The sequence below is a fragment of the Erpetoichthys calabaricus genome, chromosome 6 (genome assembly GCF_900747795.2).
Source record: "Erpetoichthys calabaricus chromosome 6, fErpCal1.3, whole genome shotgun sequence".
Taxonomy (NCBI): Eukaryota; Metazoa; Chordata; class Cladistia; order Polypteriformes; family Polypteridae; genus Erpetoichthys; species Erpetoichthys calabaricus.
This window is the reverse complement of record NC_041399.2, coordinates 122,301,292-122,319,986: the sequence shown is the minus strand read 5'-3', so window position 1 is coordinate 122,319,986 and position 18,695 is coordinate 122,301,292. Positions and strand designations below refer to the sequence as shown.

The 18,695-nt window shown below is 36.5% G+C and overlaps 1 protein-coding gene across 1 annotated transcript in view; it reads right to left on the bottom strand.

Moving 5' to 3' along the window:
* The window catches only part of LOC127528328 (obscurin-like), a 308,697-nt gene extending 290,002 nt beyond the window's left edge, over positions 1 to 18,695 (bottom strand). Inside the window, exons 1-5 of the mRNA XM_051928768.1 lie at positions 18,600 to 18,695; positions 14,933 to 15,002; positions 6,432 to 6,531; positions 3,892 to 4,092; positions 2,860 to 2,920 (exon numbers count right to left, since the gene is read on the bottom strand). Coding sequence (XP_051784728.1) covers positions 2,860 to 2,920; positions 3,892 to 4,092; positions 6,432 to 6,531; positions 14,933 to 15,002; positions 18,600 to 18,695 — 528 coding nt within the window. The remainder of the gene's footprint in view (positions 1 to 2,859; positions 2,921 to 3,891; positions 4,093 to 6,431; positions 6,532 to 14,932; positions 15,003 to 18,599) is intronic.

Below are 18,695 nucleotides of genomic sequence, written 5' to 3'. Positions count from 1 at the left end.
ACCCACAGATCACCTCCAAAGACCTGCAAGAACATCTTGCTACAGATGGTGTATCTGTACATCATTCTACAATTCAGTGCAGTTTGCACAAAGAACATCTGTATGGCAGGGTGATGAGAAAGAATCCCTTTCTGCACTCACGCCACAAACAGAGTCACTTGCTGTATTCAAATGCTCATTTAGACAAGCCAGATTCATTTTGGAACAAAGTGCTTTGGACTGATGAGACAAAAATTGAGTTGTTTGGTCATAACAAAAAGTGCTTTGCATGGCAGAAGAAGAACACCGCATTCCAAGAAAAACAACTGCTATATACTGTCAAATTTGGTGGAGGTTCCATCATGCTGTGGGGCTGTGTGGCTAGTTCAGGGACTGGGGTCCTTGTTAAAGTCGAGGGTCGGATGAATTCAACCCAATATCAACAAATTCTTCAGGATAATGTTCAAGCATCAGTCACAAAGTTGAAGTTACGCAGGGGTTGGATATTCCAACAAGACAATGACCCAAAATGCAGTTTGAAATTTACAGAGGCATTCTTGCAAAGGGAGAAGTACAATGTTCTGGAATGGCCATCACAGTCCCCTGACTTGAATATCATTGAAAATCTATGGGATGATTTGAAGCAGGCTGCCCATGCTCAGCAGCCATCAAATTTAACTGAACTGGAGAGATTTTGTATGGAAGAATGGTCAAAAATACCTCCATCCAGAATCCAGACACTCATCAAAGGCTATAGGAGGCATCTAGAGGGTGTTATATTTGCAAAAGGAGGCTCAACTAAGTATTGATGTAATATCTCTGTTGGGGTGCCCAAATGTATGCACCTGTCTAATGTTGTTTTGATGCATATTGCATATTTTCTGTTAATCCAATAAACTTAATGTCACTGCTGAAATACTACTGTTTCCATAAGGCATGTTATAGATTAAAAGGAATTGCTACTTTGAAAGCTCAGCCAATGATAAACAAAAATCCAAAGAATTAAGAGGGGGTTCCCAAACTTTTTCATATGACTGTAAGAGAGTTAACTAGAATAAACACAACCAAAACCAAGAATGATAATGAAAGTGCCAACATTCTTAAAAATGTTGATGTTTAAATTAAGCTAAATGTATTGGGGACTGTGAACAGATGTATATCTATTTATTTTAAACTTATATTTCAGCTAAGGAAAGATATTTTCATGACTTTTTTTTATTATTTAATAAGTTTGCTTAGCCCACTCTATAGAGTGCCATTACTGCTCTCCTGCTTGTCTAAGTAATGAAAGAAAAATATTATTTTCTACAACAAACAAAAAATTTAAGCAAAAAACAATATAGGATAATTAATGTGAATTCTCCTTTAAATTCAGGTATCTTTTTGAATATGCTTTGAAGTTCCTGAGTTTATCCCTTCTGGAAACAAGCATCATTCTGATATGGTATTGAAGCAGCAGCCCTAGTTATATGTATTGCCATCATAAACTAATTTTAAAGTAAACCTCACCAAGCTTCAATCAAATAACCATATTTTGGGATATCTGCTGTTAGTGTAGAAAATACATTTGTCTATTTTAAGCTAAAATCACTAAGGAGAATAGTACGATCCAAACATCCTCTAGCATCACCTCCATAATACTGGAGTGAATTTTCAGAGAAAGACCATTTAAACAGATTTAGTTGAATTTTTCACTGCCATAGTTTGATTTACCCCTTAGTCCCCATGTGAAGCAGAGGAGCTCCTTTTAAACTAGACTATAGTTAAAATTATAACTATAGTTAAAATAGTAGTGACAGTAAGAAAAACAAAAATGACCATGCAATAACTACAGAAAAATGTACACACAGTGCATAAATATATTTCAATTAGGGTTTTAAGATCTTAAATGTGGTATTTTAAGTAAATAGAAACAAATTATTATAATTTTAAACCTGGTTAGACAATTAAACTAAAATGTCAATGATTCTGAATTAACCTGTACTGGAAAACTATACTTTTTATGAAATGCACATTTGTTTGGTCTGCAAAAGAATGTGTATTCTGCAAAACATTCAAAATAATATTAATAATTACAGAAAAGATGTTTAACAACAGAGAAATTAAGATTTGGTTTAATTGGTGAGGACCACCAGGGGGCATATAGCTCCACAAATCCAGATACAACAGGCACACAGCACACATTGATTTTAAGTGCACTTTTCCTTTGCTCCCCACTACACAGCACAGTACAAGCACCAAATAGTATAGATAAGCACAGTCCTCTCTTTTTTCATTTTCTCTTTCTTTTCTTTCTCTCTGTTTGCCTTTGTCCTCCACATCCCGACTCTGGCTAATGCAGTAGTGGTGGCTGGCTCCTTTTATGGGGTACCCAGAAGTGCTGCAGGTGTCCGGTGATCGTCTTCTGGCAGCACTTGCCCAATATATTAGGGCTGTGCAGGCTCTGCAGCACCCCCTGGCAGCACCCGTGGAACCCAACAGGGTTGTAGCAAACTCCAGCTCCCAGCACACCCCGTGGGAATCTGTGGTGCTGTAGCAGCCCAGGGGGGCTGCCTTCTATCCTCCCAGGGGAGATAAAGCCCTGAAGACACTCTCTCCCCCGGCCCTTCCATTACAGAGTTGTCTTGGCTTGGCAAGGGCCCTGGCCATCCACCACAGTGGATAAAATCTTACACTAATGTAAGGTTGCATTTGGATTTACCTGAATTCTTTTTGGGCACTGTTGCAGCTATTTCTGTAAATTCAGCATGTGAATATACAGAAAAAATACAAACACATTCTATGTATTGGAATTGAGAATAACTGGTCCAAAATGCAAAGTTCAAAAAACTGTATTATTTTTCAGAAAGACTCAAATACTAGCTTGTAAAAGCATCTTACCTGAGTTTCCGTAACAAAGTCTTTGGAAAGCAAATGGTCTAAAATATCTCGACCTGAACATCTGAGCAATATTTTAAAGAAACAGTTAATAGATGACATACTTAAAACAATTGAAAATAATATTACAGGCTATCTTCTCTGGAAATAATTTCAGATAGACATTAAGAGCTTAAGATACTTTTATGCTTGCATTCCAGCACTTCAGTTCAAAAAGCAATTAAGAAAAAAGGATTTAAGTGAGAAGAATCTTTTGTTCAACCAGGTAAGACATATTTCACTTTTCTTTTCAGATCTCTACATTGGCTCCAAGAAGCAGCACACATTATACTCAAATCCTTGACGCTTACCTACAGAGTAGTTAATGTATTTGGAAACACTTGTTAGGTCCTATGGTCTGGTCTGCAGGTGAATGTAGCCTGGTGATACCACCTCTGCATGGCCTAAAATCTCATTTCAAACTCTTTCATGTGTAGCTCCTAGCTGGTCGAACAAGCTGGCCACCTCCTGTCTAATAATGGATAGGCTCTTGTAACTAAGGAGGTTTAATTTACTTTCAGTATGTTTGGTGATGTGATGTGATGATCAATTCTGTAACTTTGTTCTTTGTAACTCGATTAAATCACTTTTTAATAAAAGCATCTGCTAAGCAAATAATTGTAAATGTAAATGAAAGCATGTGCACATTTGGACATTGTGCATTCACTCTTTGCGGATCCACATGTCATATGATTTCCATCACCCATACTGCTTTTCAATTCACTAACTCTGGGCGACCTGGATTACAAAGTGGGTTGATTGCCACACAATTTAAACTATTTAGAACCTAGGTTAGGCACACTTTCTAAAATACATGTAAACAGTTAGTTAAACATCTGGTTGATAGTTTAGTTTTAAAATTCAAATATCATTTATACTACAGGTTTTTTCAGCAAGTAGTCCATGCAGTGTTTTGCTTTGGAATTAGAATAAACAGTCCTATTTATGAATCACTATATTCAGAGTAATGTGAGATCCTCAGTAGAGAAAGGATACAGTTCCATGACAAGCACAAGGGTCCGTTTAGTATCAAAAGCATCAAGTAAGCTTGCAATCTTGGGATGACTCAGTTGGGACAAAATTCTCCACTCTTGGTAGGCTTGCTGTTTGGTGCTGGATTTGAGAGGGATGAATCTGGCAGCACAGGCAACTCTATTTTCTTTGTTTATTACCTTTCTAGTATAACTAAAAGATCCCCTGAAAAAAATAAAGTTTCACAAAATCACTACTTTCCACACATCTAATTTCATTTCAATTTACCTGAGTGTGTGACATCTGTAAAATGTAAAGACAACTATTTGTTACACTTGTATAAACTGCAGCTGCTCCTCATCAACTGTAGACTTGTTGCATTCTTATTACCTGGAATTTTTATTGAACTACTCTTTTTGAGATTTTAAAAGAAACTTAAATCACAATTCTTAGTTTTTGAGAATATGGGATATACACAGTGCTATGCAAGTTCACACCTCACAAGGACTAGCTCTAAGTTTAGTTCACACAGATTAAAATGAATAAATTCATGTTCATAGTTCACCATTTCAGTTTTGAACTACTTCATGTTCAGTTCATGTTGTATTTTTTAAGAAGTGAGAATAAATGACACTTGAGTTTACTTTTTTCAATAGAACCTCTTCAATAGATCCAGCAGTCCATCACTACCATTTACCACTTAGTATAGGCCTTAATGATTTGGATATTGGTACAAAGGTATGTATTGTACAAGTGGAAGTAAAAGAATACAGTACATAGTTATGCAAGGTCATTTTCTTAGTTTTCACATGGGGCCTATGCATGCCTAAGTGCATCAGTTCAAATAGGCTACTAACTTCTCAAATATGAAAGATGCATAATGCCCTTCAAACAACTAATTACATGCAGGCCTATTCTGCCTTCCAATGAAATTAATTATACTCTGGCAATTCAGACACATGAAATGGGAATGAAAATATTGAATAAAATAGTTTTCTCCGTATATGGAAATGATATGTAGACAGAAGGCACACAAGAGGACAAATGTGAAATTGTTTTATTTTGTTTTATTTGTCTGTTGCGTCAATACTGCTCCTCTCGAAAATTATTTTATTCTAGAAACTTATAAAACCATAGCCAATACTTTCAATGTAACAGCTGGCCATTTCTGTCTAACACCTCACAACTAGAGGCTATTAACTTTACAGAGGACCTCTTTATTCTCTTTAAAATGTTGAAAGGGGAGTTGTACATCTTCAACAAAAACAAACCTGTCCTGAAATGTTGCAGCTTTTAAGAAAAATATTGGTCTCACGTGTGTCAGCAGTGACAACGACACGTCAGCTGCTGCAGTGTAAGCGAATTAGACCGTGTCATTACATTAGGAATGTGCAGAGCATGCACTGTTCATATTTTTATTTGTATCTGTGTTTGTATTTGTTGGGGTAGCAAAACTAATTGTATTTGTATTTGTTGGGGCAGCAATAGTATTTGTTTTGTATTTGTAGGATAGCAAAATTATTTGTATTTAGTATTCAAATAAATGTCGATTTAAAAGTCGAAGTCTCTCTTTTTGCATGCCTTATATTGGGCTATTTACATTTACATTATTTAGCAGACGCTCTTATCCAGAGTGACTTACAACAGTGCTTAGTAGTCTATTACAGTGTTCTTAAATAAAATACAATAATTAAGAAGACTTTTTTATTTAAATACACTTTATTGAGTTATACCCAGCAACAAACATGTATAACCATATATGCTAATATCCTCCTGGTCAAAAATGAAGTTAAATAGATGCACGTATACATATAACTGTGTGACACAAATGGTGACTGTGCAGGTGTGTAGGTGACCTAACCTATTATGCTGTCAAAAATTTGGTCAAAATTTGCGTCACATATTGCATGTCCAATGGGGAAAAATACAAAGTGGCCTTGCGAAGTACAATGTTTTCCTAAAAAGCGTGCTCATGTCAGCGAGGTTGCAGCTAAAGCACAAGCAGACAGACACAGACAGTGCCTATCTGACTTTACGTTATTTTTTTCTGAATACAAATAAATGGCAAAAAATTTGAACAAAATAAATATTTGTAAAAATGTACTATTTGTGCTTATTCGAATATCGTTTTCGGATTTGGCTCCACCCCTACATTACAGGGTAAGGCAAAACGTTTAATCTGGACCTAAACCAGATTCAGAATGTCACATAACTGAAGTAGTTCACGTTCAAGTTCTTCACATGCAAATACGCTACGTTAAGTTCACCGTTCTTAGAAAAATTAGCTAGTTCAATGAACTCGCTCTTTAAAACTAGTTCATGAACAACACTAGATATACATATATAATATACAGCAAAAGCCAAGTCAAAGACAAGACAAGAGCTGGCATGTATTCTGAGAATGAAGAATGAATGAAAGATCTTAGCATTATGCAGTCATTCACAGCACATACAGAAACCTATGTGTAAAATCTCCCTGACAAGCCAAAAGGTGTTGAAACACACTGTCTGATATTAGTTATTCTAGGGTAGACATCTAAGTAATACTCAATAGTCAAACCTACCTCCCTATTTCTTCTTGTACATCATAGAAAGATAGCAGCTTGTTTCCCTGAAACAAGGTGTTATGTTCTTCACTCTTCTTTGCCTCTGCATCATCTGCATCTATACATTGAAAGAAAATTAATGGACTATGAAATATTTGTTTTACTGCATCTGCAGCACTTTAAAAAATCTAAAAGGGACAGTAATTATTTAATTACTTGGAAGCTACACACATTTCCATTAACTATCCATCCATCCATCCATCCATTTTCCAACCCGCTGAATCCGAACACAGGGTCACGGGGGTCTGCTGGAGCCAATCCCAGCCAACACAGGGCACAAGGCAGGAAACAATCCTGGGCAGGGTGCCAACCCACCGCAGGACACACACAAACACACCCACACACCAAGCACACACTAGGGCCAATTTAGAATCGCCAATCCACCTAACCTGCATGTCTTTGGACTGTGGGAGGAAACCGGAGCGCCCGGAGGAAACCCACGCAGACACGGGGAGAACATGCAAACTCCACGCAGGGAGGACCCGCGAAGCGAACCCAGGTCCCCAGATCTCCCCACTGCGAGGCAGCAGCACTACCCACTGCGCCACCGTGCCGCCCAACTTATCTCATCATATTTTTCTAATTTTTATTCATTCAATTTTTAACTCCTCTTATTCCCATTCAGAGTCTTAGAGAAGCATAGTCTATCCTGGCAAGACTGGGGTAAGTCTGGAAACAACCCCAGTTGTGATGGAAATGCACAATCCTACTTTAGAGACACCAACTGACAAAACATACACATCTTTAGAATGCAGGAGGAAATCTTTGCTTTAAGCAAACATTTTTATGTTTATTGGCAGAACATGCCAAAAAAACAAAATCCTGAGACCAAGCTGAGATTAAATAAAAAAAACACTAATAGCTAAATTATCACAGCATCTGGTCCAGATTCTTTTTTAAAAGTTGCCAATGATTCTGCTTTATCTACATGACTCTATAGCTTATTTGAGAGTCCCACAACCCTGTGTATGAAGAAGTGCTTCTTGGCTTTGGTTTTAAATGCACTTAAGTTAAATTTCAGCTGGTATCCTTGAATTTACTATTTCAGCAAAAAAAAAAAAAACTCAGCCAAATTAACTTTATTGACGCCTTTGGGAATTGTGAAGACCTAGACAGAATTTTCTTTACTAAAGAGTAAAAAGGCTATATTTCCTATTTAGTCACTGGATGAACTCAGTTGTTCTTCTTGGCCCAAATTCTAATGCTGATATGTCTTTGTGCTAGTGTGGTGATCAGAATGGCACAATGTACTCCAGATGTGGTCTCACTCGTGCATTATAAAGTCTTAGCAACATGTCCCTTGATTAATAGTCACCAGTTTTGATAATATAACCTAACATTTGGCTTGGTGCTTGTTTCTGCATAATTCAAAGGTTTAGAGTGTATTTATACTTACAAAAAGATACACACTCACAGATCATTTTATTAGATAGACCTAGCTAGTACCAGGTTTGACCCACTTTTGCCTTCAGAGTCACCATAATTATTCATGGCATAGATTCAACAAGGTGCTGGAAATATTCCTCAGGATTTTTGGTCATTATTGACATGGTAGCACATTTGATGGCTGCATATCCCCATTCCACCCTATCCCAAAGGTGCTCTATTGGATTGAGATCTGGTGACTGTGTGGCCATTTGAGTACAGTGAACTCACTGTCACTTTCAACAAACCAGTTTAAGATGATTTGAGCTTTGTGATATGGTGCATTACCCTTCTGGAAGTAGCCATCAGATGATGGGTACACTGCGGTCATAAAGCAACAATACTCAGGTAGCCAGTGGCATTTAAATAATGCTATGTTGCTACTAAGGGGCCCAAAGTGTGCCAAGAAAATATGCCCCACATCATTACACCACCACCACCTGCCTGAACCGTTTAACGCAAGGCAGGATCGATCCATGAGTTCATGTTGTTGATGCCAAATTCTGACCCTACCATCTGAATGTTGCTGCAGAAATCAAGACTCATCAGACTAGGCATTGTTTTTCTTTTCTTCTGTTGTCTAATTTTGGTGAGCCAATGCAAATTGCAGCCTCAGTTGCCTGTTCTTAGCTGAGAGGAATGGCACCCAGTGTAGTCTCCCCATCTGCTTCAAGGTTCGATGTGTCGTGCATTCAGAGATGCTCTTCTGCATACCTCTGTTGTAATGAGTGGTTATATGAGTTACTGTTGCCTTTCTAACAGCACAAACCAGTCTATCCATTGTCATCTGACCTTAGGCATCAACAAGGTATAGCCACCCATAGAACTGCTACTCACTAGATATTTTCCCTTTTTTGGACCATTCTCTGTAAGCCCTAGAGATGGTTGTGCATGAAATTCCCAGTAGCTCAGCAGTTTCTGAAATATGCAGACCAGCCTGCCTGGCAATAACAACCATGCCACATTCAATGTCATTTAAAGCACCTTTGTTCCCCATTCTGATGCTCAGTTTGAACTTCAGAAGGTCATCTTGACAATGTCTACATGTCTGAATGCATTGAGTTGCTCTGATTAGATTATTTGCATTAACAAGCAGTTGAACAGATGTACCTAATAAAGTGGTTGGTGAGTGTATGCTTTTAATAATTAATTTTTTTTAAACTTGCAATGATTTAGTTTTACAGTAAGAGAAAAAAGGGTATTTTAAGTATAAACTGAAAGTGCCCCATGCTTTCCTCAGTGCTAATGCAATTATAAAATGACTTCTTCTTAATAAATTATCAAACAAATGTTTAGTTAACACTTCATACTGTATAGTTATTGACATGGTAGGATAGTGAAGAACATTTCCTTATCACAGCTACAGAACCCTAATTAAACTTCAGGCTGAGCTTATCTGGTATGTCCTCCTCATATCACGTCATCTGCATGGTGTTTCTGGTGACACAGTCTGTCTTCTTTTCCTAACTTGCATTTGAAATAGCAGCTATTTTGTTAAAAAGACTTTTAGTCTAGTCAGAGACTTAATGGACTGAATTCCAGTTTTTGTTTCATATCAGCTTTTTTTTAAAAGTAGGCAAAAATGTAACAATGTAGCAAAGCTGGGAAATGGTTGCATTGCTTCTTTGATGTCAATTCAATACAAAAGTTTAACATTAAAATGTTGTTTTCCATGGAACATTAACATTTGTGTTTATTGAAGAGTACTGTACATCAGGAGTTTTCCATTTTTCTTCTCTTAATATATAATTTATAGATGTTCTGTTGTTATTTGCTATGTTTCTTTCCTTGCTTAGTGTCTTGGAGGAAATAGTGTGCTAAGTTCTCAGTTGATGAGGGTGTTTTTCTGTTTCTAGAGTAATATCCCAAAAGTTTGTGTTTTTTTGTCTCGTTTAGCTTTTCATGTTTTTTACTTTACCTTTTTCAGCAATTTCTATGAAAAGTGTTTTTCTTTTGGGTGAAACTGATTTTGAGCTGATGTCAAACTGACTTCCAGAAATAATAAAATCAGAAATTGGTACAGATGTTGTCAAAATTCAAGCAAAGGTCATAACCAGAAAGATAATAATTAAGTAAATAAAGCTCAAGATATGCAGAAATAGTGTGAAGAAATCAAATGCCAAAAATGTACATGTAACTAGAGGCAAACTGTGAAATGTAATTCATAGTTAAAAGGTGGGAAATATAGTTGTAACCAGAAAAAACAGAAATATTATGAATTAAAGGTTTTTCTTTTTGTGAATACAATCTTGGACAACCAGGAAGTGCATGATGCTGACCTTTATACTGTTGTAATAATAACATAATGTGTTGCACTCTCCTGGTAATCTTATCTAGTAACAGCATTGCAACCATCAACAAATGATAGTGCCCATGAAGAAAACAAGATGGAGGCTCAGAAAAGATCATTCATCTTCAACAATGTTAAAAAAACAGATGGAAACAAAAAAAAGAAAAATTACCAATAGATTACTTAGGCTTCAAAACTCTGCAACTATACTCAATTTTTAGAACCCAAGGAACAGTTAGGGAAAATCAGAATCATAAGCCAGACCTACAGTAGAAACTTTCACTTTTTTTCTACTTTCTGTATGTTACAATTTTCAAAAATATATTTTGCATCAATGAAGATCATTATTTCATATATCAGATCATTTTGTTAATAGATCATGTTTAATTTTCATTTAGACTATACTGCTTAAATTTCAATAAAACTGGAAGAACAGGAGTATCCTAAAACATTTGACTTGTAGTTTATATCTTCATTAATTTAATGGTTAACAATCTTACTGCTCTTTATAATGAAAAATAGAAAAGCATTTGCACATCTATCATATTACATATGTGCACAATGCAAGGGTGTTTCTGAAAATAAGCCTGTATCAAAGATGTTAACCAAAAGGTATTTTGTAGGATGATGGATGTTTTCTAATCAGAAATATAATCCTGATCTTTTAATTATGACACCATTGTTATTTCTGACCATGCATGACTTATCTTGGAACTTAGAACATCGAGCATAAACAATTAACCATTTAAAAATAGTTTGTGTTTGGTTTTGATTCTATATGTGTAGGTTTTTCACATTTGCTTTTACATTTCATCATTATTTCTACAGAATCATTAACAGGAACATCTTAGTATTTAATTTCTCTTATTTCTGTTCTTATATAATATAAATTATTATTTATGCATTATCCCCTGGTGCTAGATGGCAGCAAACTTTCATACTGGCACCCATTCAGGAAAAAGCAGGGAATACTGGCAGTTGCAGTTCGGCAGCACAGCCCTGCTGGGGTGCATGGGTGCCGCAAGGGGGCCCTGCAGGGAGATGTGCTCCCCAAAATACGGGAATTCCATATGACCCAGAAGTCCTTGGCACCAGAAGAGCTCCCAGGCCCTCAATAAAAGGGACTGCACTCCCTTATCCGGATGAGTCAGAGCTGGGAGGATGTACAGCAACACACGACTGGAGGAGGGCAGTGCAATGAGAAGAATAGAGGTATTGTGAAGAGAGAGAGAACCTGTGCTTGTGTGCTTTTGAAACTTTGTGGAGGAATTTGGTTTGTGGTTTTGAGGCTAGCTGATGCCTCTGGTTCTATTACAACAGCAAATGATCAAATCTTTGACTAATAAAAGGAAAGACTTAATTTGAGACCAGTGCTCAAACAACAACCAAATGAAAAAGCTTAATGGAGAAAATCTGGTTTAAACTCATACAGTATTTCATTTTGTGACTCTGATTCTGGTTCAGTCCTAATAACGTGAAAAAAGATAAACTAAATTCCTAAACCAACATTCTTTGCTGGGTGCAAAATACATTTATTTCATCTGACTTCCAGCCTATTATATTTTGCTGAAACTAACATTTGTGGAGGTATTTTTCAGAACCCTCTCGGGGAATGATTAATATCTGAGGTTACATATAATCTATGTATATGTATATAAAAGTATATTCTTACTTTTCACATAAACAATTTATTGAGCAGAAGAAAAACAGAGCAAATATTACCTAAAACACATTACTCTTATTCTTAACATGGAGGATGCTAGCCTATCAAATAAATGAAAAAAAAAAAGTTCCAGACCCTATTGAAGAAATATATAATTCTGTTGGAGCAAAGTTATTGAACACAGAGGCATACAGTAAGTAAAAAGGGAATATTGTAAAATGCCTTAAACATCAAAGTGTAATAAAATGATTTTCTGATTCAAGATAAATTGTAAATGCCATGGCTCTAAGGATCATGTTTAGACAAACGTTCTGAGATCTTGGATGGTAATTGTCTAAAATGGAAAAGTGGCAGGCCCATTTAGCCATACCATAAGAATTTTATAAGAAACTCTCTACCAAATTTGTTTTGTTATAGTTATCTATGTTCACTGAAACTACTGAGGAAAAGCTCTTATATAACATTTCTCAACTACACAATATAACTCTGACCGATGTTTTGCAACTAGTATAGAGAAAATTTTCTCCTCTGTTTCTCAAGAGCAAACTGCACTTGTAAAAGGCAGACATTTACTATCAATGTTCAACATAATGTGTACTTAGCAGTACCATAGCTTCTTATGGTATTATATTTGATAAGATGAGAATATGGTAATTTATTCACACCAGGTGCGTTTCCCAAAAATTGTCTTTTGTACTGAATGACAAACAAAATAGTGAATGAAGATGGAAAAGAATGAGTGAATTTTGCTAGTGTCCCCAAAGCCATTCATCATCTGACATTTAACAAACAAGTTTAAAGTACTTCTTTGTTGGCTCCTTCAGACCGTTCACCTCAGAAAAGCACAGTGCATTGATAATGGGAACATTGAATTCATCTATTTCAATGGTCAAATATGTGTGTTATTGTCACACCAGATATGTGCAAAAATAAACACCCAAAAACTCACAAAATAAACACCAAATTAGTTTAACCCTGTTGTGGTGTGAAATTTTGCAAACAAGTTGATAAATATTTCGTATGTCTTTATTTGTAACTTAGGCAAAGCAATGTAACATTAGTATTTCATTAGTGAAAAGCATTCATTTTTACCCCCTAGGAATAAGTCAGGATAGTGAACTTTATGACAGGTTTGGGGGAAGTGCCTCAAACAAGTTTGGCAAATATTTATCTGCAGGGCTCTCTCAGTCAACCCCAACAGGAAAGCCAGACTGTCTAGCTTGCAAGCTTCAACTTAACACATGGTTTTGGGGGCAGGTGTGAAGGTATTCTCTGCCCCATTGGTCTGAAGTATGGCTGTTTGGAGTTGGCTTGTATCAGAAGCCTTTAAGTACCATGATGCCCTATTGGCTGTAGGGGTTGGACAGAAAATCTATAAATTTGCTTGTTTTACCCCTGTCTCTCACTCTTACCAAATGATGAAGGAGCATCTCACACCATGAACTGAAAAGGACAACACAATGAAGAGCACAGCTCGGCAGCCATATTGAGACAGACATGCAGCCTGTTCTGAAGAAAGCTGACCAAAAATGATGCCTTAACTAGAGACGTTTTAAGTAATTAACAAGTCTGTGTGCTGCCTGAAACTACACATCACCATTTATCAGGTTGTATGGTTGGCAATATTCAAATGTACTTCGCATATTGTTATTATTTATGAATATTATCAATAGTACATTATTTAAATTGTAACTTAACTCCTGCTTGTCTTTTACTACACCTAATTGCCTGAGGTTATAAATGTAGAAGGGAAGGTGGGGAGACGTTATATGGTACAATGTCTTATAAACAGTGGTAAGTCTGTGAGATTTGAGTCATTCTGACAAAGGCTACACATTAATAATACAAAAGAGGAAAGTAGAGTAATATATTACTCCGCCAAGACAAAACAAACCCAATACACAAAAATCTATAAATGGGCTCTGTGGTGGAGCACTTTAGTGTGTGTGGCTCGAGCTCCATGGGTGTTGGTGCATGCAGTTGTAAAGCTGTGCAGCCCTGGGGTGGTTATTGAGCAGGCTGGTAAAACACATTGTGGGATGTACAAGATCTGCAGTAACTACAGGGGGATAAAATTGATGAGCCACAGCATGAAGTTATGGGAAAGAATAGTGGAAGTTAGGTTAAGAAGTGAGGTGATGATTAGCAAGCAGCAGTATGGTTTCATACCAAGAAAGGGCACCACAGATGCAATGTTTGCTCTGAGGATGTTGATGGAGAAGTTTAGAGAAGGCCAGAAGGAGTTGCATTGCGTCTTTGTGGACCTGTAGAAAGTATATGACAGGGTGCCTCAAGAGGAGCTGTAGTATTGTATGAGGATGTCGGGAGTGGCAGAGAAGTACGTAAGAGTTGTACAGGATATGTACGAGGGAAGTGTGACCTTGGTGAGGTCTGCGGTAGGAGTGACGGATGCATTCAAGTTGGAGGTGGGATTACATCAGGGATCAGCTCTGAGCCCTTTCTTATTTGCAATGGTGATGGACAGGTAGACAGACGAGATTAGACAGGAGTCCCCGTGGAATATGATGTTTGCTGATGACATTGTGATCTGTAGCGATAGTAGGGAGCAGGTTGAGGAGACCCTGGAGAGGTGGAGATATGCTCTAGAGAAGAGATGAATGAAGGTCAGTAGGAACAAGACAGAATACATGTGTGTAAATGAGAGGGAGGTCAGTGGAATGGTGAGGATGCAGGGAGTAGAGTTGGCGAAGGTGGATGAGTTTAAATACTTGGGATCAACAGTATAGAGTAATGGGGATTGTGGAAGAGAGGTGAAAAAGAGAGTGCAGGCAGGGTGGAATGAGTGGAGAAGAGTGTCAGGAGTAATTTGTGACAAATGGGTATCAGCAAGAGTGAAAGGGAAGGTCTACAGGACGGTAGTGATACCAGCTATGTTATATGGGTTGGACCATACTGTGGTTTTTTCTAATTGTAAAAAGGTGTTCTGCTTTTTCTTTGTGCAGTGTTCTTTGTCATTGTCAAGTTTTATAAAGATCTGATCACAACAAAAAATTGTAAAATTATTGACATCATTACCAAGTAAACATAATATTGTTTTTTACATGTAGGCTTAACACTTACTGTCCTTTTTAGGGAAACATGTTGATGTATTATTGTACAGACCACTTAACTTGTTGGCAACTACAGCAGCCTTTAGTAAAAAAAAAAAGATTAAGAACTCTTGATTAATGACATATTTCCTGTGAAAAGTTTTGCAGTTTACCTTAAATTTGATTTTTTTAATTGTTTCATAGCAGCTCACCTATCTAGAAATTATAAACAATAAATAAAATCTCAGTCTTAACTTTAGCAGCCTGACTAAATGTGTTGAGACCTAACATTGTTAAATATATAATATATAAAACCAAATCCTTCTATAGAAAATTAAGCATAATTGTAACTTCATTCAGGCCACAGATTAAAAAATGTTAATTCTTCAAAGATCTAAAGCAGAGAGGATTATAAAAGTTATAAGTAAGTTTAAATTTTTTTTCTTCTTTTTCTTATTTACCGCTGCTGTGCTTTTGCTAGGGGTTAGCTACCTCTACTCTACATCCTCTCCCTCAACCTCTTAATATAGTCTCCCCAATCTAAGCCTCTGGTTCTCTCTTAGTTTTTTTGCTGTGACAGACTGTTTTAATCATCTCCCTCTTTTGTACTACTTAGCGCATGACCATATGACCTCTAGCATCTCTAATTTTCTCTCTCGGCATTCTCATTTCAGGTCTTTCCAGCATCTTGGTTCATTTTCTTTTTCATATTGCCTATGTCCCTGCATCATACATCAACACTGTCCTCATTACTGTTACATAGTTTATTTTTGCTTGGCATTCAACAACTCCTGCCATTTCTTCCATGTGCTTTTATTTTCACCTATTTCCAATTCACAATCCTGCTCTTGAGTTACAACTGATTCCAAGTTTAAATTTCTCTATGTTCTTTGGGTGTAAGTCTCCTCTGTCTTTCATGAACATTTCCCATCTCCTCCTGCAACTAACAGTTACCCCCAATTTTCCAGAATTTACTTTAATTTCTCTTTCCCTGTCACTGTTCTAGGCTCTGCCATGACCACATTATTACATAACAATTCCCAGATCACACCCCTGATATCATTGCTAAGCACATCAATCACAAAAACAAAGTTTAAGGGGGAAATCTGGTTTTGCTACTGGGTTGCAAATATACACACTATGAAATTCATTTGTAGAAGCTTTGATAGGCATGGAAAAATGTGTACAAATTCCTTCCTTTCTGCTTTGCTCCATACATTAGTTTAATAACATTAAATAGCTAAGTTGAAATCCAGTGAATTTAATAGTTACTCCAAATCTGCTACCAGTACAAGTGACACTCAAAGGCAAAATACAGTTAAACTTAGCTCCAAATTGTACATTACCTTTTTCTAAAATTTAGCCAGGTCCTGACCATAATTCTGAACAATATAATCAAATACCTGTTTTTGGCAACTCAAATGTTTTAGAAATGTCCTCAGCTCAGGGCCAATTGGAATAAAATAATTTTTGCTTATGTATCTGACACTATTGGGTTCATCTTAATTTCTAGCCCTGTAACGGCTGTGTTTGGGGCAACACCCAATGGGACGTTGCTGCCTTAAATGAAATCTTACAAGAGATTACTGTCTAGTAAACAATTCATTGTGATAATTTACACTTTTTTGCTAGCATACCGACATATCTTACTAAACCAGAGGAATTCTCATCCACCTAATATAATGCAACAGGAAAATTGGTGTCTTACTTTGATTAGACAAAAAAACTGCTTTACTAAGAACAGTTTGGATGTTCTTTTGAATCTGTGATGCCATTACTATTGTCCTAAGTTAATAAAGGATTCTGAACCAATGGTAACCTTTTGGACACTTCAGTAACTTTGTATGATTACCTGACATGGTTTATTTTTCTTTATTAATCTGCCTTCTGCATGTATGAGATATGAAGTATCTAATCTAATTGGAAAATATAAAATACTGCATACCTTACTTACTTATAATTTATTAGTAATAAAGTACTTAAATCAATAAAAACAAAATGAAATACAATAGTGGCATTAACAATTCTTGAATCTTTTTTTGTTGTGACCACATGTCTCTCAAAGAGCAGTTTTATAGAATTTTCCAGTCAATAATTTTTGATCTACAACACATAAATGTAATTTCAAGTATGCAATTATCGTAAATTTATTCAGTTGTGCAACCAGGGCACCCATCATGCAATTCACAAGGATTTGGACTGAAATGAAATGACTGTAGTCCTCTGTGACCCCAAGGTGGATCCCTACTGAAAGCTGATTCTTCCATCTAGCTTTACAATAGGGAGGATTTGGGAACAATAATTTAACCATTGAAGTTGTTTCAATAAATCCATAAAACACAGCTCTAGGTGTGCCACTAATCCTGTAAGAGATCATTTAAGCCATTAATGAAAATACCTACAGGTGGGATAACATCTATTCAACAACACCAAAAAGATCACTAGCAAGATCTAGAAAGGTCATCATATCTATGAAATGCCTATATTGTTAAGAAGGCAGACAAACTGGAAATGTGAAAACTTCTAAGGCATCAGTCCTCTCTTCACCTCTGGCAAAATTCAGACTAGTGTGAACCTAAACTACTCTGTTGGCTTGCTAAAGAAATTATTTGTTTGTGCTAATTGGGGCTTTAAATAATTCTGAGGCAGCACTATCATGATATTTGTAGCTTTATGTCTGCAAAATATATGACAAGAGCAACAACAAAAGTTGTATATGGTTTTCACTGACCTGGCAAACTCCTTTGTGACCATCAAAAAAGAAACTCTCTGGAATATACTCTGTACAATTTTGTGTACATATTAAATTTGTCATTTTGCTAAGACTGCAGTACAGCCAGATGGACACACAAACATATGTTTTTTATTCATTACTAATTAACATTGACAATACATAGTTTTAGTAATCACTTTATATACTAATTCTGTAAAACTTTAAAGGGAACGAATTAGGCAATGAATACCAGCAGAATGTGAAAAATGTCTGGTTGTGTAGATGTTTGTTTTGCTTTTCCACTTTTAGAATTCCTTTTATAAATCTTCATATATGTTTTTGTAGTTTTATAATTTGCTGTTTTACATTGCTAACTTTCATTGTACTTGTGCAATGACAATAAAGATATTCATTCATTCATTCACTCATTCATTCATTCATATCCATTGTGTACAGTACGAAAGGCAAAAATCCTATTTCTGTTCAAACAAATATCTGAACCATTTGCTTCTATATTATACTTTACTGGTTATTCTACAACATAGGTCTATCAGAATCCATTCAGGCAGAAGACAATCCACCTCTGCCTGTTCATCACAGCTACTTGGGAGTACTGAAGTGCAGGCCTGTCCGCACGTTAATGTCCTCCCACCTCTTCTTTTGTTTACCATGCTTCCTCCTTCGTGGCATTGCATCTCGTAAGATGATGGTCTTTGCAAAATCTAATGAACTGGTGATGTGGCCATACCATTTCAGTTTCCATTTTTTGACAATGGCTAAAAAATTATTAAGAATTCTGATGAGATCTGTGCACTTCTAGTGGATTTCCTCATTTCTGTCATGCCTGGTGTATGAAATGTTCAAGACCTTTCAATACCATCTCATTTCCAAGGCTAGAATTCTTCTCTGAAGCACTGCTATGGGGGTCCACCTTTCACATGCATACAAGAAAATTAGACATGACAAGGGAACACATCAGTCTCACTTTGGAACTAAGGGTGGTGTTGTTGTCATTCCAGATGGGCTTAAGTTGCATGAGTGCTCCTGTTGTTTGAGGTATCCTGGCCAGGATTTCAGACAT